The 21,531-nt window shown below is 48.7% G+C and overlaps 1 protein-coding gene across 9 annotated transcripts in view; it reads left to right on the forward strand.

Moving 5' to 3' along the window:
- Positions 1-19,939, forward strand: part of DNASE2 (deoxyribonuclease 2, lysosomal) — a 56,239-nt gene extending 36,300 nt beyond the window's left edge. For 8 of the 9 annotated variants that reach the window (XM_083185240.1, XM_083185241.1, XM_083185244.1 and 5 more), the window contains 6 exons: positions 6,307-6,415; positions 6,910-7,081; positions 13,758-13,833; positions 14,889-15,050; positions 15,129-15,326; positions 19,168-19,939. In XM_083185240.1, coding sequence (XP_083041366.1) covers positions 6,307-6,415; positions 6,910-7,081; positions 13,758-13,833; positions 14,889-15,050; positions 15,129-15,326; positions 19,168-19,505 — 1,055 coding nt within the window. In that variant the 3' untranslated portion in view covers positions 19,506-19,939. Of the gene's footprint in view, positions 1-2,149; positions 2,327-6,306; positions 6,416-6,909; positions 7,082-13,757; positions 13,834-14,888; positions 15,051-15,128; positions 15,327-19,167 lie in introns of those variants that run through there. The other variant, XM_083185246.1, reaches the window with a different exon arrangement.
- The last annotated feature ends 1,592 nt before the right edge of the window (positions 19,940-21,531 follow it).

The following is a 21,531-nucleotide window of genomic DNA, read 5'->3' on the forward strand; positions in this document are numbered from 1 at the left end:
GTTTTTGGCCACTGTTTTCACTGTGCTGTGGAAGAAAGCTGCGTTGAAAGATGCAGATCCCAGCCAAGGCATGCCTAAAGAAACTTCCCCTGCCCCCTAGGGATGGTCATCGATAATCGATGTTCGAAATAATCAGTGGTTTATGGTCAATGTCAAATACTTTTGCCATCGATGGGGGAGAATCAGATGGTTTCCATCCATCGATGGCACAGCCAATGCCATGTTTTGCTTTTGTTTCTCAAAGTGCCAGGATCCAAAGCATAGTTCTGACTCTCCGCCCTCATGTCCTGATTGGCCCAGGGGCCAGTCAGTCAAAGAAACTGGATGACCAAACTATCGATGGTCATTAGGGTTGCCACCTCTCCCGGATTTCCGGGATTCTCCCATTTTTGGTGGCAACCCTCAAGGAGGCCTTTTCGGTTTCCGGGATTCTGAAAAAGCCTGCAGTCCAGCCCTCCATACACCCTCTCTCTCCCCAGTGTGGCAGTGCCGCCGCGTAGAGACAGATGCGCACGAGATGATGATGATGTCATCGTCTTGTGAGCCCGTCTCCAGGCCCACCGCTGGTGTTGCCGTCTGCCAACCGCTGGTGTTGCCCCATGAGCATGCTTCCTCCTGTGACTGTCCCCCCAGCTTTGGTCTAGTCCTCCTGCCTCCACTGCCCAGCCAGCTTCTCTGCCAACCTGGTCTTAGGCAAATTTGAACAGCCAAGTAGGCCATGCCCATTTCATGAGACCACGCCCACTTTTCCGTGAGCTCGGAGGCGCGCGCATTACTTACAAGAGGGGGATCTCCAGGAATCGATGATGAGTGAGGTGGCGGTACGCGTCCTACGACCTTTTCATACCCCCACTATCCACGTCGGCGTGGAGTTGAGAATTGAAAGTGTCGCGAGCACAGCGAGCCACCGAGCCCGAAGTGTGGCGAGCGGACGCGGATACCTGTGAAGGCCGCGAGGGGACGCGGATACCTGTGAAGGTATCAGCGTCCCCTCGCTGCGCTCGCCACGCTTCGGGCTCGCGTTTATACTTGGGGGTGGCGTGGGGGTGCATTTAACCATTGTAAGCACCCATTAGGGTACTTATACAATTTATAATCGCATTGTATGCCATATACAATGGCATACAATTTTAAAATTGTATGACATTGTACAACATCGGCCGATATAGCGTCGCATCACATACCATCGCATGCGATATGGTCTGCGATGCGATGGGCGCCGTGCTCGTACACAAGTACCGAAATTATTATATCTTATATTTATTTCTGAAATTCACAGTAACAAATGTTTGGCCTAAGGGTGCCATGAAACAAAAAAAGTTTAGGGACTATTGGCCTACACTAAGGGGGTCATTCTGGTTGGCTCAGTGAGTTGCGAAGCTCGCTCGCAGCTTACCGATCGCCTGTGATGCCGCTTCCCCTCAGTATCATGTGAGGGGGGATGTGTAACGAAGGCAAATAAAGGTCAGTGGAAGACTGGGCGGGCAGCTGACATCCTGTGATGTCGGCCGGATGACCCCGCCCGTGTACCCATGGGAACACCCAGTGTCCTTGGCCTCACAAGCTTAAAACAAAAAGTCACTTGATTTTAGCAATTTGTTTCTTTGTGGTTTACCGGGAATGGTAAACAGTGCCGCGTGCAATGTATCTGCCCCAAAGCCGCGAGCCATGTGAGGGTGCACTGACACCAAAAAACCCCCTGGAAAAAATTCATGCCAAGCTTTTAATGTGTCAACCTTTTCCAGGCTGCCTTTTGTCAGCGTCGACCTTTTGACTACAGAGAAACTGTCAACCATTTGATCCATTACCAAGGGGAAGATAGGCACACCGATCTATTATGCTGTACAGATGTGTCCTCCTACAGCCAGCTTCCATTCACCGTGGGACACCTGGCGCGACTGAGCTGGTCCCAAGCGACTGTACTAGCGCCGTGTGTCCTATTTTGCATCTTTTTACCCCAAAGTGTGTCTTTGTGGTGATACGATGCGACTAGGATGCACCAGAAACCCTCTGTCTGATATAAATGTAGATACTTCATCATACGTAGTGTTTGCACAGGAAATGTACAAACCAGTAACCACACAGCTGAGCGTCCTGAAGAAGTCCGGTACAATGTGATTTGTTTTACCACGCTGCCCTAAGGTGCGGTATAATCTATGTCAGTAATCTGCACAGTTGTCAGCCATAAAGCTTGACGGAGCTATCGCACAAGGGACAAGTTATGAGAAAAGGGAAGTGAATGTGTCGGGCAAGTCACATGTATGTGTAGTGTTGTGAGACGGTTACACATCACATTCCTCCCGGGATCGCTGTGTGCCAGGCAGATGTGAGTTTTCTCTTACTTTAATATTTTCTCATTCTAGTGCATAACATTGTAATACAATTCATCTACAGGTCAGAGTGACCTAGCAGGTTTGTTGTATCATGAGTTTTGATGTATTGATCTACAGTATTTTCATCTATACAAATCTGAACAGATCCCTTGAAAGGTCCATACACACTGAGCGATTTTGCCCAGCGTGTACGCTGCCAGATGATGGGGAAAATCGCTGGGCTGAAAAAAACGGTCAGTACATACACACTGGGCGTTTTTCGCCCGTTTAAGTGATTTTTCCCGGGGGTGTAAAAATTGCTATGGAAAGCTGTCTACCCTGTCACTCATCTGCTGGTACAGGTTGGGTATCCCAAAACCGAAATATTCAGACAATCGTACGTTTTCAGAATAGCAGAGCTCAAATGAGTAAACGGAGCTGCTTTCAGCTCAAAGTCACCCAGTGTGTATGGGCCGTTATGCTTATTTGGAATCCATACCTGTGCTGCAAAAAACTATGCGGCATCTGTAGAGCAACTGGATGAATAGAAATGGGAGCTATAGACTAATAGAATAATGGTTAGCATTACTGCCTCACAGTGCTGAGGTCATGGGTTCAATCCCCAATATGGCTCTAACTGTGTGGAGTTTGTATATTCTCCCCGTACTTGCGTGGGTCTTCTCCGGGTACTCCGGTTTCCTCCCACATTCCAAATACATATTGGTAGGTTAATTTGCTCCTGATAAAAATGAATCCTAGCCTGTGATATTAGTGTGGTGAGCGCACACGGAATACGAGCCCGTGGCGAGGGGATGCGGAATACATGTAAAGTAATCCGTGTCCCCTCGTGGGGCTCGCTGCGCTCGCCACACTATCTAAAATCAACTCCACGCCGACGTGGATAGTTGGGGCATGAAAAGGTCGGAGGACGCGTACCGCCACCCCTCGGGTGCTCGCCACACTTCGTGTTGGCGTTGATAGTGGGGGTGGCGTTGACAATGGGGGTGCATTTAACATTGTAAGCACCCATCAGGATGCTTGTACAATTAAAAATCAAATCGCTTCGCATGCCGCAATATTGCATGAGATGCGATTGTATAAGATGCACTTCGATCAAAATCGGGGGTGCTGTGCTAGGAAACAATTACCGGACTAAATTCTAGTGGGCTAAAGGACCTGCTCATGTGACAAGTGAGGAGCAAGGTTGGAACATAAGACCCAGGCGGACCCTCGCAGGCTCGCTTCGCTCGTCACGCTTAGGGCACGTGACTCGCTCCTCTTTGATCGCCACCTGGTTACTAAAGGTTGTCATGGATAGTGAAGGATCCAGGCCCCCGGCCTTGCTCCTCCCCCTGGGAGTAAAAGGTTCTTTAGCCTACTAGAATTTTGCAACTACCCTTCCGCCAATGACAGCTTTTGTCTGGAGATCAGTGGGGAGCACAATTATGGGCAGGGTGCATTTCCCTGGTACCTGGGGCTCATGAGATCCATTGGAGCTCCTGGCATCTTCTGTCGGCTGCTGATCAGCTTGCACTTCATTGGTGGATATTACATATAGGCTAAATTCACCCATATGCAGCGCTGTATGCATCCGTTTGGCCAAAGTGCCCTCCTACCTGTACCTCTACCTAATTCCATAACTGCCGTCATTGTGAGGGCACACCTCCTTATTTACCCTGTGGTCGGCAAGGATGGGGAAAGTGCTGAGGTGGCTGCCGCGGCCTCCTCCTCTCTGTCTGTCTCTGTTTTCTCCTGTTGACGCTATCAGGGGCTCGCAGGAAGGTGCAGAGCTGGTGCCGTCCGTTACACAACCCAAAATGACGATCCATCGATCATAGAACAAACATACCACAGTGTTACAGAGTAGAATACATTTACATAAATAGGACTTGGTGGAATTAATGAGCGTATTTGCTGAGTTGATGCTCAGGCTGCCCTTATGGAGATACGAGACTCATGCATTTAGTCTAGCATAATATTATAATTTATTCAGCAACAAATGGTTTATTTAGATTTGTATTCGCCTGCAGCCAGAACGGTATAATTAACGATCAAGGCAAATGCCACACAAGCGATTTCTCACTGGGATTTATATGCACAAAGAAATCAGCCTGGATAAAGCAGGCATTCAAATAATTTCTAATCAATTGACTGAAATTTGAGGTCATTTGCAGCTGATCTGTGGATTCTATGTCAGCAAAAAAAAAATGGAAGAAAAAAAAATAGGATGGGCCTGTGTAACCTCTGGGACAGGCTCGTTATGTTTCAGTTGTCACGATCATTAATAGCTTGTGTCTGCATTAGGCACACTAAGGTCCCTATGCACTGAGCCTCAAAATGACCAGCCAATCACCTCCTAACTGTCCTGTTACAGGCTGGGTTTAAAAAATGATGGTTTCTGATTGTAGTGTTCCCGCTAGGCCATTTTAGCAGGGTGCTGCGCCCTGCCCGATTTTTAAAGGGCAAAATGTGCCCTGCCCCTCTAGCAGCGCCCTGCTAGATCAGCCTGCTGCCGATGCGCACAGGGAAGCCCAGAGCCCACGTTGAAGCCCGGCACTTCCCCGGCAGTTACTTCGGCAGGGCCCGCCCCGCCCCCTTTGGTGATGTCGGCAGACGAGCCCGCCCACTTTGGAAACATCACAGCCTGGTCCCGCCCCCTTTGGTGATGTCTGTGGGCGCGGTCCACCCCTTTCTTTCTGCCCCCTCCCTGCACTGCCCAGTTCCTAGAAGGAACACTATGATTGGTTAGTTGCTGATCACTTTCCCTTTGATCACTTTTTGAAGCTTGGTTCATCTGACCCTATATAGACAAAAGTGATTGGACGCTGACAGATCAACAACATGTTCTTGGCATCAGTACTTTGTAGGACCACCACGGTCAGTGATTACTGCAGACACCCTTCTTGGCAAACTGTCCACAAGTTCCTGGACAGCAGCAGGCAGTATATTTTGCCATTCCACCCAGAGGCGTAACTCTGGGAGGCAATGGGGTCATCTGCCACCGGGCTCCTGCTCCCAAGGGGGCACCTCCCCTCCCCTGTGAGTTTGAATCAGTTCATTGAAAGCTGTCTGTATCGCTTCTGTGGCTGACTCCCCCTCCTAGTAGGACCATAGACATCACACTCTCCCTTTTTTTAAATATAATATTCATAACATGCATACATACTCACATGCATACATATATTTATATAAGGTGGTGTGTGTGTGTGTGTGGGGGGGGGCACCAATATTTTTCTTGCCTCCGGGCAACTGGGACGAACTTAGGCCACTGACTCCACCGTAAGTACAGTGGCCAACTGTGACACTGAAGAGGGTCGAGTCGGCCTAAAATCCACCCACCTGTCCAGTGCGTCCCAGAAGTTCGCTGTATCTGAGCGCTGAGTTACAGACCAGACTGTGCCAGCAGCAGCAGCCCAGGGTGTGTAGTTGTGAGAACCGGCATTCTCTGACCTAAGCGCTTGACACGATGATGTTTGCACCAAGCCATAGGCAGGGACCAGCATTTCTGCACTAGATAAGTCATATATCTGCTCTGGTTGAGAAGCCAGGGACTTTGCTCGCAGCACTATTAACATGGCTTTGAATTGAACCGACCCCTATATATACATTATCTATCCTAAATAAATAGGATGTGTTAGTCGATTTCATGGTAAATGTAACATCAGATCTTAGTATACTGTAACTTCAGACTAATGCTTTGTACACGTTCAATTTTGACTATACAGTCGAAATTGAATCGAATTGAATGGTTTTAGCAGCATTCGGTACAGATTCGATCCCGATGTGCATTCACATTTAGTGGAAATCAAAAAGAAAAATAGACTTGCCAGGCCAGACTGTATTATAAAAACTTAATCAAATGCCAGATCGAATCAAACAGCATATGAAATCGAATCCCATATCTAACCGTGTGTACACACCTTTAGGTATATGTAATTAAGAAGTTGAATAACTGTGCCAATTAGAAGATCTTCACTCTTTTCTTTTTTTTCAGATCCCTCCAACCAGAAGATGGCACTCCGGGCTTTGCTGACCCTGTTACTGCCTTATCTCTGCTCAGCTGCCATCTCCTGCTACGGAGACCAAGGAAAACCTGTTGACTGGTGAGTTCTCATTGGCTGCACAACAACCAAGTTAGAGAGAGAGGTCATATCTGGCTTCTGTATAGTCATTTCCTCTCTGTGGTTAGTGGTTCCAGTTTCATTATCATGTGACTAATGGGGTGATTCAGACCAGCTCGTAGTGGGACGAATTCGGTCCCCCCGGGCAATGGCGGGGGTCTGCGCATGTCCAAACCTCCTGAGCGAATCACCTTCGGCGAGTATCACATAGCAATGCTGGGGGGTACCCGGCAAACAAAGGTATGTCGAGGCCTGCTTTGGGTGGCCGGCCCGAATTCGACCATCTGCATCCAGAATAAAAGTCAGTATCTACGAATGGGAGAAAAATCTTTCGATGGTGAACGACCATCAAACGATTTTCACCCGTGCGGCCGCGTGTGAGTGGATGTGTAAGCGTTGACCTGTTCGCTAGGCTTTGAACAGGTCTGAATCAGACTCTAAATCTGCAACATGCAATAAATAATTCTTGTCACCAGGTTCATCGTGTACAAGTTGCCCCGGCAGGATCGCAGCCCTGAGGGTGGAATGAAGTACATGTACCAGGACAGTAACAGCGGCGGCTGGTTGCCGGGGACCTCGCTGATGAACTGCACAGAGAGCGCTGTGGGAAGGACCCTCAGCCAGCTGTACAAATCCTCCATGTCCCAGGTGATCCTGCAATATTATACAAAGAATCCATTTCCGCTCTGGCTTGTTGCATGGGACCCCTGTGGCTGGCAGATTTCATATCCCAGGCAGAGTGTGCGCACAGTGCCGCAGATCACCGGAATATTCTATACAAGTGATCAGTACCTGGGCTGAGTGCGAAGCCCCAAGCAGCATTCTGCCTCACAGTGCAGTACTGACTGGGCTTCTATAGAGGGGTGTGGTATGGCGCTCCGACAGGGGGGGATCCCGACGTCGGGATCTCGACTGCCGGTGCTCTGACAGGTGGGCGAGTGCAAAGTAGCCCCTTGGGGGCTCGCTGCGCTTGCCATGATGCGGGCTCGGAGGCTCGCTGTGATCAGAATCAGCTTTATTGGCCAGGGATACTTGCGTATACTAGGAATTTGTTTTCGGTTTGCTGTGCAGCAGCCAGGTGGGTAACAAGTAAACAGCATACAGTATAAACAATATAAACAGGTGGGGGAACATGTACAGTCATATAGAAAGTTATTCAGAGGGGACACCGTGTTAGATTATGTGCAAAGGGTTAAGGCGCGACGTGTCAACAGGTGAACAGCTTGAGGAAAGAAACTTTTTAGGCTTCTGGTGGGAATAGGCCTGTAGCGTCTGCCTGATGGCATCAGGTTAAACAAGCCATGGCCAGGATGTAGTTGGTCCTTGACTATCTTCGTTGCCCGCCTTTTTGCTCTGGACAGGTACAGGTCCTGGACAGAGGGAGGGTCTGTCCGGATTATCTTCTCCGCAGTTCTGACTACCTTTTGGAGTCTGCATTGTCTCTCTCGCTGGCAGAGCCGCACCAGACCAGTATTGAGGAGCGCAGTACAGACTCCACACTTGCGGAGTAGAATAGGAGCAGAAGCTTCTGTGGGATGTTGACCTTCCTCAGTTGCCTAAGGAAGAATAGCCTCTGCTGCGCTTTTCCAACAATAGTATCAGTGTTGGGCCCCCCGTTTAAGGTCCCGGGAGATTGTGGTTCCTAGGAATTTGAAGGAGTCCACTAGCGACACCACACTGTCAGCAATTGTTAGCAGAGGAACACCAACAGCCTTCTTCCTAAAGTCCTCTACCATCTCTATGGTTTTGAGTGGGATGATCTCTAGATGGTTGCTGCTGCACCACCGGGCCAATCGGTCCACTTCTTGTCTGTAGGCCGATTCGTCCCCGTACTTGATAAGGCCAATGACGGTAGTGTCATCGGGGAATTTGATTATCTTTACTGATGCACCTCTGAGATGCAGTCGTTGCTGTACAGGGAGAAGAGTAGGGGTGAGAGTACACAGCCCTGGGGGGCTCCTGTGCTGATGGACCGCACTTGGGAGGTGAATTCCCCAGCTTTCACAACTTGTTTTCTATCAGTCAGAAAGTCCACAATCCAAGAATACGTAGCTTCAGGGACTCCTAGGCAGAGTAGTTTGGGGTGGAGGATGTTGGGGATGATTGTGTTGAAAGCCGAGGTGAAGTCCACAAACAGGACCCTTGCATAGGTACTAGGCATATCCAGGTGCTGCAATATGTAGTGCAGGCCCAGTTTGATTGCATCCTCAATGCATCGATTCTAGCTGGTGGCCAGTCACAGCTTTCAGGTGGTTCAGTACCAGGCACTCAAATATTTTCATCATCATAGACGTCAGAGCTATCGGCCGGTAGTCATTTAGATTTGTAATAGATGATTTCTTGGGGACCTGAACACTAGTGGAGCTTTTGAGGCAGGAGGGAACCTTGCGTAGCTCCAGTGATTTGTTGAAGATCCTGGTGAATATGGGGGCAATAGTGTTCATTCTAGCACCAAATTTGAAAACCCATGCAGTTCCTCTTCCCTGCCTGGGTTGTCACTGTCTGCTGTAGTGCTTCTAGCACAGTGATGTCTGTATATCAGCACTGATATGCAAACCAGACTGGTGCTAGAAGCACCACAGCAGACAGTGACACCCCAGGCAGGGAAGTGGAACTGCAGGGGTTTTCAAAGTTGGTGCTAGAATGAACACTAGGCAAGTTGAACTGCGCATACTCTCAGGGCAGATGGTGACACCCCGTCAGGACCTGGTGCTTTCCTTGGTTTGGTCCTCTTGAACATCTCCTCCACCTCTACTTGGGTAACCTGGAGTTGGCTGTTGACATTTGGGGCAGCACAGAGGGTATGGTACATGGCGGTGGGTTTGGGTGTTTTCTTGTAGCTGGTTATAGATTGCATTCCTTTCCACACAGAACAGTGGACAGGTCATTTGTCAGCTTGTCAGAGAACCGCTTTTTTGCTAGCCTGATTTCTTTTGTTAGGGAGTTCCTGGCTCGGTTGTATCTCGCTACAGGTTATATTCTCCCTCTATGGGGGTCGTGGACCCCCACAAGGGAGAATAGCCACTGTGAGTCGGGATCCCCCCTGTCGGAGCACCAGCATTCAGGATCCCAACATCGGGATATCGACTGTCAGGATCCCCCCTGTCGGAGCGTCATGCGGCACCCCTACAGAGAGACTGGCTGCCACCAGCTGCAGTGCTAAAAAGGGAAGTGTATCTCTCATTTTGCTGATGTTGCAAATAGTTTATTTTTAGCCTGCTTTATATGTTGTCTTTATCTCTATATGTAGCTTCTGCTTCCTCCATATATGGGCACCAAGAAATAGGAGCAGACATTTTCAGGTCACGTACTCTGATAAAGTAGAATGAAACCGTAAACTGGCGTTTTCGCAGTATTGGTCTACACGGCCATAAACTTTTGTGCAAACCGGCGCTTATTGTATAACTGTAGTGTCGCACATGATGACATCACAAATTCAGGCTGCTTCTAGGATCAGAAATCTCTTGCGCGCATCTTCCTGTGACCATCCCCTTGTGATGACTGAGAACCATTTGTTTTATACCCCTTTCAGACATGCGACACAGAAATTGCCGGGTCATTTTGCCAGATCCAGTCTGACCTCCTTTCACACTGATTAGCAAATTACTGGGTTAAAAATGTTAACCCAGCAGAACTGCTTCGCCCAGTAATATGATGTTTATTGTGAAAGGGGTATTATTTGCGTTTGCAGGCCACTAGATATTAAAAGCTGGTTCAGGAAAGCAAGATCAGTCCGCAATAGGAATTGCGTGCCCACAGTGTTCATTTATGGCCCTTTCAGACATAGGACCCAGGAATCTTCCTGCTCGGATCCAGACTTTTTTCTATAATGCAGGTTTTTGTTCAAGACCCCCTTTTACACTACGTCACAGACCCCGGAATTTCCAAGGTTGGTCCCTTTCAGACATACTGTAATACCCATTTCACACGAACATCAAATTACCGGGTGAAGCAGTTCTACCCGGTAATTTGTTCAGTGTTAAAAGGGTCAAATCTGGTCTTAAATCCCAGGATTTTCAAACCGGGTTGACCCTTCCAGTGAAGAAATACCTGTGTAATACCCCTTTCACACAGAAAATTAAATACCTGGGTGAAGCAGTTCCACCCGGGAATTTCATTAAATACACGGGTCCTTTTTCTGTGTGAAAGGGCACACCCATGTCGTAAATCCCGTGTCTCCGACCCTGGAATTGACCAGGGTCGAGAACACGGGATTTTTGACCCGTGTTGACCCTTTCACACACAAGAAATACCCATGTTATTCAGCAAATTACCGGGTAGAAATTTTCAACCCGGTAATTTGTTCTTCTGTGTGAAGGGGGGTCAGGCTGCTCCCGGCAAAATGACACGGCATTTGAAATGCAGGGATTTGAATTGAATTTGCAGGGATTTTCTAACTTTTCTGTCTGAAAGGGGTATAATTCAGAAAATTACCAGTCATTTGCTGCTCAATGTGAAAGGGGGTCACCCGGCAATATGACACGGCACTCAAAATGCCGGGTAATTACCAAGTTGTATATCTAAAAGGGGGTATTATCTGTTTTTTTTATAGTTTTTAAGGGAGTGTCATTCTTTTTAAAGCACACCATTATGAGATCATGCGAAGGTGATGCCAGCCTATAATTGGACTGGGTGTAGTTTCCCATAATGCTGCATTGCTGGGTTCAGCACTCGTTTAGCATAGAGAGGTGGATTTCTGTGGGGTAGTTGCTGTTTTACACATCAAATGATGCTCTTGAGAAGCTGCTCACCCTGGGCCTTATTCTGGTTGGTGCGGTCGGATCAGAATATGCGGCCAGGACCGAGCATCCTGAGCCCCGCCTTCCGTACGGATCGCTCACTGCGTCCGAATGCGGTAAGCCGCTGCCCGCACGGAGCACGAGGGGATTTCTCATGTATACACCTCCTCCATCTCAGGGAACCTCCCCCATCATTCGATGGTCGCAGAGTGGCCCACCAGCTCCCGCAACCTCAGACCACTCGGGCATTTCTCCGTGCAAAAGCAGGGATCTGGGCGGGCAGCTGACATCCGGCTATGTCATATGTCCGCCCCCTACACGTGCGTCACGGCAGCATTACCATACGTACACCCAGCGTTTTCATGGGTACGCCCATGAAACGCGGGGCGTACACATACGGTAATGAGCCCAAACAGCCCTTCACGCCCCTCTCCTCCCCCTGTTCGTAGTGTACACAATTCATGCGGTATTTGGACGTGCGTCCCGTTCGCACATGCGCAGATATGCCTCCGCACATGCGCAAACACAAAACATCGGCGGACCGACCGCACGCGGACAGAAACGCACCAACCAGAATAAGGCCCCCTGTTCTTAATTGCAGAGAGTGAGCTAAAAAGGGAGATTTTCTTCCTTCCTGGCTAAAATTTGACTGCCGCCATAGAGCAAATTCCTGGGTTGCATAAAACCATGCTTGCCAGGCAACGGAAGCAAATACATTTTTTTTTTTTAATGTGCAGGGTAAATACTGGCTGATATTGCATGTAGCCCACAAATATTAGACCACTTTATTTTTAAACAGTTGAAACCCCGCCCCTGTTCCCAAATATAACTCTCTCTATGCCCATGTTACATCTGCCTCGCCTGCAGCACAGCATGGTTTTGCCCAGTTGCCTTTTTTTTTTTGCTTTGCTTAAAAACATGAATCAGACCCTATGCACCAGTTATATAATGTATAGGATCCCAAGTTCTGTATATTATCATCAGTGGTATCCTTACTTCTTCTCTAAGCGGTTTGCTTGTTTAATAGTGTTGTTCCCCTGCTTGCGGGCACTAACCATATGACTTGTGTAACCCTGAGTGTTCCAGCCTGCGAAAGCGGATGATGTTCTAGTTAATACGCTTCAGTGTCTGTGTGGGTTTATTGCATGTGTCTGTGCAGAGTTACCAGTACGAGTTACACCAGAGGGTAACATTGTTCCTGGAATACCCGATACTCCCCTGCGTGTTCCTGCAATCAGCCGCCCCATGCTCGGATCACTGCCGGGACGCTCGTCTGCTGCGTCACTCAGCCACAGTCACCTCTCCTCCTGACACCGCTCCCGGGGCTGGAGAGTAATTGTGACAGAGGGGTAGATTTATGAAGCAGTGATAAGGGAAAAGAAGTGATAAAGTGCCTGGTACTTTATCACTGGCCAATCAGCACCTGACTGTTAAGTTACAGGCTGGGTTAAAATAGGAGATGATTGGCCGGTGATAAATTACCAGGCACTGTATCACTTCTCCTCCCTTATCACTGCTTCATAAATCTACCCCTCTGTTCCTCCCCCATTGTGCTACCACATTGCGTGCATTGTCACTGTCGCACATCAGGCCTGATTCCGAGTCCTGCACAGCAGCGTCTGTTGGCAGTTGTCCATCTGCTGCTTTATGCAGGCACTGCAACTAACTCCTGTATTTACTGTACATCCATGTGTCAGCGTCTGTGCTGCCATCATCGGTCGCACCAGGTAGGTGCAGCTTCTCCTCCTGACCATGGCCTTGTTTGCCTGCGTCCCTTTCCCTGCCACTCCCACTGAACGTCCAATGTAGCGCACATTGCTAGCCGCTGCCAGCATTTCTGATGCTGTAGGTCTTAATCTCAACAGCTCCCACTTTATGTTCCTGGCTTCCGGCACCATAGTTGTCATTCCCCCACCCCCCACTCCTCAATCCTTCCTAACCCCCAATCATTCACTCCCCTCACCTGAAACCCAATAATCCTGCAACCCCATGTAACCACATCTCTCCTTCTGCCCCTTATTTTCTCAGACGCCCTCTGGGACGTCTCGTCATTCGGCACAAGCTCACCTTCTCTCAGTCCCTAAACTATCTGACGTCAAACAGCTCCATCTCCTCCCAAACCTGAAACCTTTGTCGCTGCCTTCAGATCCCCCCTCCTTCCCCTTCTCTCAGGGGCAGGTGTATTAAGCCTGGTAAAGTGATGTTGCGGTGATAAAGTGGAAGGTGATAATGCACCAGCCAGTTGGCTCTTAACTGAAATTTGTTTCAAACACAGCTGATTGTCTGGTGCTTTATCACCTTCCTTTTTATAAATTTGCCAGGCTTAATACACCCCCCCCCCCCCCCCCCCCTTTGGCAAGTTCCAGCCACAAAACCACCAATATATAGTCCTTCCGCCATGACATCTGCTCATGTGCAGTACAGGCCCAGTGCAGTAACACTGACATCGGAGATGTACACAGACCATCGGTCCATATATGCAGTATTTACAGTATGTGTGTACGCGTGTGTGTGCATAATATATCCTGTGCATGTGTATAGGTTATTGGTTGCACAGTACAATACATTTCATCTCTGTCTTGTAGGATGTGGCATATGTACTGTACAATGATCAGCCCCCCGAGGATCTGGCCAGCAGCAACATTCGTGGCCACACCAAAGGTACTTAAACAAATGATTGTATTTTCCTGCCGGCTGCTCCTCATCTCACCATTCATTCAATGCACCTGTCAATCAACTCCCAACTGTCATATTTCCAACAAAGCTGATTGGCTGGTGCGTTATCCCCTTCCACTTTCTCTCCCACTCTATCTCGTCCCCGGGCTTTATACCTCTGCCCCACTGTTTCAAAAATCTCAGGAGTTAATTGGTTGGTACTTTTATCTCTCTCCAAACTTTGATGAATCTCCCCCGGGTTTTTTTCTGTCTCCCAGCCTAACCTGAATAGTTATGAAACTAATGTGTTAATGTTGAATAATGTAAATATCTCAATTTACTTCATTTAAATTGAAAGCATCTGCTCTCTGCATGGTTTTTATTGCATTAATAAGTTGCATTGTACAAAGGCCTCCTCTCTCCATGGGCGAGATGCATGAGAGAGAAAAATGCAGCCAAACCTCTAAAAATGCTATTTTTGGAGGTTTGGGTGCGGTCAGCATAGGCAACAAGACCGGAATGTAATACAGTCCGGGGCTTCAGTGCGGAAGGGAACGCCATGTTCAAATCGGAGTTGCCCATAGAAGCCTATGGTTGTCTATTGCAGAATTTTGCTGTAAAGGATCCAAACGGATCCATTCCAGCAGCCCCGGTGATGCGCACGTCACTTGATGCATTCGCAGATAGGACTCCGGGTCCAAAACCCAGAAGTCCAATCATTGTGAAGGACGACTCTTACCGCAAGAACCGTCCTTTGCCAAATTCTTCATGCATACAGCGTTACTAGATGCCAGTATGCATGCGGAGACTGGCGGCAGGCATCACTAGTTGCTGGAGGTACTTACTGCATTCCACCCTGTGTGTGCGGTGCTCTGCCTCAACCATATCTATCTGTTAGCTATTTTGCAGCCAAATCATGGAAAAGAAGATTTCATTGGCATCACTTCTCCATTGGGCGCAATAACTCCATTATTATATATTAATTAGCAGTCTTGGTGCCAACTGATTAGAAATAAATACTAATATGTCTCCATTTATATATATCATCCTCACTTCATCAGGTGTGGTTCTCCTGGACAAAGAAACAGGGTTCTGGCTGGTACACAGTACGCCTCATTTCCCCCCTGCCAGTTCTCTTCACTACGACTGGCCGACCAGCGCATTTCGCAATGGGCAGTCCTTTATCTGCGTCACGTACCCATATACACATTTTATAGATATCGGTAAGCAGTGCGAGTGGGGGGAGAATAAGGGCGATGAATCCTGGCCAGTAATAACATTTATATGTTTATCTCTCTTAGGCAAACAGCTCCTGTATAACACCATCTCGCCGTACGACTCCTCTATACCCAACGCATTCTGTGATGACCTCCATGACCTGAAGTCCGCAGCAATGAGGAAGGAAGTAACTGCGCCACCCTGGAACCGGCAAGTGATCCTCACCTCAGCTGGTGGCAAACAGTTCACGAGTTTCGCCAAGCACGCACGGTTCGGAGATGGTGAGATACTAGAATAAGCCCATAGCTCCTGCTCAACACCCTCCGCTCCTTTGGCATCACTGGCACGGTCTTCTCCTGGTTCACCTCATACCTCTCCGATCGCTCCTTCTCCGTCTCCACTCCGAGCTCCTCCTCTCCTACTACCCCCCAGCCAGTCGGTGTTCCCCAAGGGTCAGTCCTTGGCCCTCTCCTCTTCTCCCTCTACACCACCTCTCTGGGCACCCTCATCAGCTCCTATGGTTTTCATTACCACCTTTATGCTGATGATACCCTAATCTATCTCTCCTCCCCCGACTTATCCGCATCACTCCTGTCCAAGGTCTCTGAATGCCTCACGGCCATCTCAGCCTGGATGACCCAACGCTTCCTGAAACATGGCTAAAACTAAACTTCTAATCTTCCATCCCCCGAACATCCCCTCTTCTCCCACTATCTCCATCAGCATTGGTGAAACCGAGATCACGTCCACCGACCAAACGCGCTGCCTCGGTGTCATCATTGACTCCTCCCTCTCTTTCACCCCCCACATTCGTGCTCTCTCACAGTCTTGCCGCTTTCACCTACGCAACATCTCACGCATCAGACCATTCCTCTCCACTGACGCGACCAAAATTCTCATTCACTCTCTTGTCATCTCCCGCCTTGACTACTGCAACATCCTTCTCTCTGGGCTACCTCTCACCCGCCTCGCACCTCTCCAATCCATTCTTAACGCTGGTGCTAGGCTCATCTTCCTCTCCCGCCGCTCTACCTCCGCCTCCCCCCTCTGTTTATCTCTTCACTGGCTCCCCATTCCTTTCCGAGTTCTCTTTAAACTCCTCACCACCACCTACAAGGCTCTCTCCTCCTCCACAGCTCCCTACCTCTCTTCACTGATCTCTATCCACACTCCCTCCCGTCCTCTTCGCTCCATCACTGACCGCCGACTGACCTCTCACCTAATCACCTCCTCCCACTCCCGTGTCCAAGATTTCTCTCGCGCTGCCCCCCTGCACTGGAACAACCTCCCGCCACCCATCAGGCTATCTGATTCCCTTACCTCCTTCAAGCGCTCCCTCAAAACCCACTTTTTTCGACTAGCCTATCCCTCCTCCTAACCTCTTTTGATCCTCCTATCCTGCCTCCGTTCCTACTTATCCTATTGTATTTCGTTCGTCCACCTACCTATCTTCCCTTCCTCTACTTCATCTTCAGTCTCCTTAACAATTTTGACACCTACTTCTGAACTGATGCTGATTTTAGTTCTACCAGCTATACCCCTATTTATACTGTATCTTTCAACACACCCTGTACGTTACCTTGTAATTTGTTTTTTTGTTTGCTATGTACGGCGCTGCGGACACTTTGCGGCGCCTTATAAATAAACGTACTACTACTACTATAGCAGGTGGTATTCACAGGGGTAATAAGATGCTCGGGAGCTGGGTTACTGTAATACGATGTCACAGGGGTAATAAGACGCTCAGGACCCGGGTTACTGTAATAAGATGTTACAGTGGTAATATGACGCTCAGGAGCTGGGTTACTGCAATAAGATGTTACAGGGGTAATAAGACTCTCAGGAGCCGGGTTACTGTAATAGGATGTTACAGGGGTAATAAGAGGCTCAGGAGCTGGGTTACTGTAATAAGATGTTACAGGGGTAATAAGACGTTCAGGAGCTGGGTTACTGTAATAAGGTGTTACAGGGGTAATAAGACGCTCAGGAGCTGGGTTACTGTAATAGGATGTTGCAGGGGTAATAAGACGCTCAGGAGCTGGGTTACTGTAATAAGATGTTACAGAGGTAATAAGACTTTCAGGAGCTGGGTTACTGTAATACGATGTTAAAGGGGTAATAAGAAGCTCAGGAGCTGGGTTACTGTAATAAGATGTTACAGGGGTAATAAGAAGCTCGGGAGCCAGGTTACTGTAATAAGATGTTACAGGGGTAATAAGACGCTCAGGAGCTGGGTTACTGTAATACGATGTTACAGGGGTAATAAGACGCTCAGGAGCTGGGTTACTGTAATAAGATGTTACAGGGGTAATAAGACGCTCAGGAGCTGGGTTACTGTAATAAGATGTTACAGGGGTAATAAGACGCTCAGGAGCCGGGTTACTGTAATAAGATGTTACAGGGGTAATAAGACGCTCAGGAGCCGGGTTACTGTAATAAGATGTTACAGGGGTAATAAGACGCTCAGGAGCTGGGTTACTGTAATAAGATGTTACAGGGGTAATAAGACGCTCAGGAGCTGGGTTACTGTAATAAGATGTTACAGGGGTAATAAGACGCTCAGGAGCCGGGTTACTGTAATAAGATGTTACAGGGGTAATAAGATGCTCAGGAGCTGGGTTACTGTAATAAGATGTTACAGGGGTAATAAGATGCTCAGGAGCTGGGTTACTGTAATAAGATGTTACAGGGGTAATAAGACGCTCAGGAGCTGGGTTACTGTAATATGATGTTACAGGGGTAATAAGACGCTCAGGAGCCGGGTTACTGTAATAGGATGTTACAGGGGTAATAAGACGCTCAGGAGCTGGGTTACTGTAATAAGGTGTTACAGGGGTAATAAGACGCTCAGGAGCTGGGTACTGTAATAAGATGTTACAGGGGTAATAAGACGCTCAGGAGCTGGGTTACTGTAATAAGATGTTACAGGGGTAATAAGATGCTCAGGAGCTGGGTTACTGTAATAAGATGTTACAGGGGTAATAAGATGCTCAGGAGCTGGGTTACTGTAATAAGATGTTACAGGGGTAATAAGACGCTCAGGAGCCGGGTTACTGTAATAAGATGTTACAGGGGTAATAAGACGCTCAGGAGCCGGGTTACTGTAATAAGATGTTACAGGGGTAATAAGACGCTCAGGAGCTGGGTTACTGTAATAAGATGTTACAGGGGTAATAAGACGATCTGGAGCTGGGTTACTGTAATAAGATGTTACAGGGGTAATAAGATGCTCAGGAGCCCGGTTACTGTAATAAGGTGTTACAGGGGTAATAAGACGCTCAGGAGCTGAGTTACTGTAATAAGATGTTACAGGGGTAATAAGACGCTCAGGAGCCGGGTTACTGTAATAAGATGTTACAGGGGTAATAAGACGCTCAGGAGCTGGGTTACTGTAATAAGATGTTACAGGGGTAATAAGACGATCTGGAGCTGGGTTACTGTAATAAGATGTTACAGGGGTAATATGATGCTCAGGAGCTGGTTACTGTAATAATATGTTACAGGGGTAATAAGACGCTCAGGAGCCGGGTTACTGTAATAAGATGTTACAGGGGTAATAAGACGCTCAGGAGCCGGGTTACTGTAATAAGATGTTACAGGGGTAATAAGACGCTCAGGAGCCGGGTTACTGTAATAAGATGTTACAGGGGTAATAAGACGCTCAGGAGCTGGGTGACTGTAATAAGATGTTACAGGGGTAATAAGACGCTCAGGAGCTGGGTTACTGTAATAAGATGTTACAGGGGTAATAAGACGCTCAGGAGCTGGGTTACTGTATTAATATGCAAACACTGTGAATGTAACATGATATATTCAGATTGTTTTGTTCCTCTATGTCTGTGGTTCCCAGACTTTGTGCATAGCCACTCTCATGTGCTTCGGGATACTTGCAGGGGTGCCTTGGGTTGGTGGTCCAGGTCCAGTTGAATTTATCTGTGGTCACTGTAAAAGACAAAACCAGCGCCAGTGGCTGCCAATAATAACATATTATTACAATCAGAAGCAAATCCTGTTCACCACCACAGAACTGAACCTAAAGATGTCATATAAACATATTCAGCTTAGTATGTGTGCGCTACATAAATAACTGGTAGTAATAATAGTAAACTATATCCCCCACAGACCTGTACTCGGGATGGGTGGCCGAGGTGCTGAAGTCAGACCTGTGTGTGCAGTTTTGGTTGAATTCCAGGGGCATCCTCTCCTCCAACTGCTCTTTGCCGCAGCACACCTACAACGTCCAGAGGATCTCCTTCAGCTCCGCCGTCACTTTCAGCTCACATATGGACCACTCCAAGTGGTGTGTGACGTGGTCTGACACCGCCGGCTGGGCCTGCGTTGGTGATATGAACCGAAACGCGGAGGAGGAGCAGAGAGGTGGGGGCACAGTGTGCAGCTCGGACCCTGTCATCTGGAAATCTTTCCGTACCTTGGTGTCTAACTACAGCAAGTGTAACTGATATCAGTGGATTAAGGCACAATATAGTGGTGTAGAGAAGTGGCATGTATATGACTATATTGGCACAGCACAGGAAAATGAGTAGCAGGAACAGTTCTTGGGAGGCAGAACCAACCAATGTCACTTGTTAGGTTACCAGAAGCCATTGGTGAGTGACGGCAACCTACGATGTCATCATTCTGATGTCATAGGTGAATAAATAGCGTCCTCTGATGTCAGTGGTGAGTGACAGCACCTCCTTGAAGAACACCACCCTTACACCGCTGTCAGTGGTGGTCTCATCGTCAAGATACCCTCTTCTTTTCTTTTCTTTTTTTTTTTTTTTTGACCTTGCGAAATTTCCAACATTTATGTGAATCTTCCAGTAGCTGTGTAATCGTGTTTTCTAATGTGACAATCATTTAACTCAGTTTAATACATTATACATCCACCCTTTTGTGGTGTCAAGTCTTTCCATTGTTTTACCTGAACCTCGATCTTCTTGGCGGTAATGAAGAACTTCAACAATGGTCCCCACATCAGGTGGCAAATTAATAGGATCAGCTTCCTGCACAGGGGTTGCGATGTCGGAAATGAAGCAAGCAACTCCAGAGACTGTATACGTCCCTAGGTGGGTCAAGACATCCACTTCGGGAAAGGTCCTAATGAGCTTTGAATGGCTCTGTGGTGGTACATTGTCCAGCAAGACACTGCAGGCAGGACCAGACTCCCTCAGATAGCGCTTCCTGGGGACCAGGGCCGGTGCAAGGCACCGGAGCGCCCCAGGCGAGGGGGACGCCCCGGCGCCCACCGTCGCACTGTTACGGGGGGGGGGTGGATGATGCGGCCGCTGCGGGAGGGGGGGTGGAGGATGCGGTCGCTCCGGGGGGGGGGGGGGGGCGGGAGCGGTGCGGCGCTAGCCGCTGAGTTTGCTGGGGTTAGGGGGAACCCGCTCAGCTGCCGGGTGCCTGCCACACATCCACAGCAGCGTTGGGCAGGGGTTGGGCAGTTATGCGGCGGTAGCCGCTGAGTTTGCTGGGGGTGGGGGGGAAGCCGCTCACCTGCTGGGTGCCGCGTCTCTCCATAGCGGCGTTGGGCGGGTGGGTTGTCGGCAGTAAAGTGACAGGGGGAGGGTGTAATGCATCGGCACCCGATGAGGTTGCGGGGGGTGGCGGGGAGCCACTTAGCTGCTCATCCAATCCAGGAGGGTTCCCAGCTCTGGACTACTGCCCTCTAGTGGCCCCTGCTGGGGACAGACTCTTTCACAGTACCAGTATCCTCAAGACTATATCCATAAGTTGGACAGCTCTTTCAAATTCTGCAACAGGTTTCAAGTAACTGATGTCACGATCCGGGTATCACAACAAACTTATTTACCGTTCAGATGCTTGAGAAGACTGGCGCTGCGCACCAGACATGGTTTCCACTTGCGCCATGTCCGCGCTGCCCGCACTGTACAGCATCTGCCATTTCCCGCTGCCATGGACTCAGCACTTGCGCTTCACTACCTGCCTGTCACTCCCGAGGTTTAGCTTCAGCCTCCTGCGGCTTCCATGCCATCGCCATTACAGTAGCTCAGACAAACAAACAAGGCTTCCCGCCTTTCCCAGACATGGGAGCAGCCATGTCTTTCCTGTCACATGTTCCAGTCCCAGCCAATCCTGGCAATCCCTCAGTCTGGCTCAGTGCCCCGCCTTTCCACTTCCACTGCTTCCTATAAATAGGCTGGGTGAACTCAGAGCTGGGCCAGTGCTACTGATCTCATCCTGAGGTTATTACCTGTTGGTGTGTTCTGTCTCCAAGCTTTGTTGCAGGTTCCAGTCCCTGAGGATTTATCTCCAACATCAGTGCTCTGTCATCGTTCATCTCCAACATCGGTGCTCTGTCATCGTTCATCTCCAACATCGGTGCTCTGTCATCGTTCATCTCCAACATCGGTGCTCTGTCATCGTTCATCTACAACATCGATTCTCTGTCATCGTTCCTCTGCAATATCGGTGCTCTGACATTGTTCACCATTGTCCCTCTTCAACAGTGGTGCGTTGTCA

The sequence above is a fragment of the Crinia signifera genome, chromosome 4 (assembly GCF_055691185.1).
Source record: "Crinia signifera chromosome 4, ASM5569118v1, whole genome shotgun sequence".
In the NCBI taxonomy this organism is placed as follows: Eukaryota; Metazoa; Chordata; class Amphibia; order Anura; family Myobatrachidae; genus Crinia; species Crinia signifera.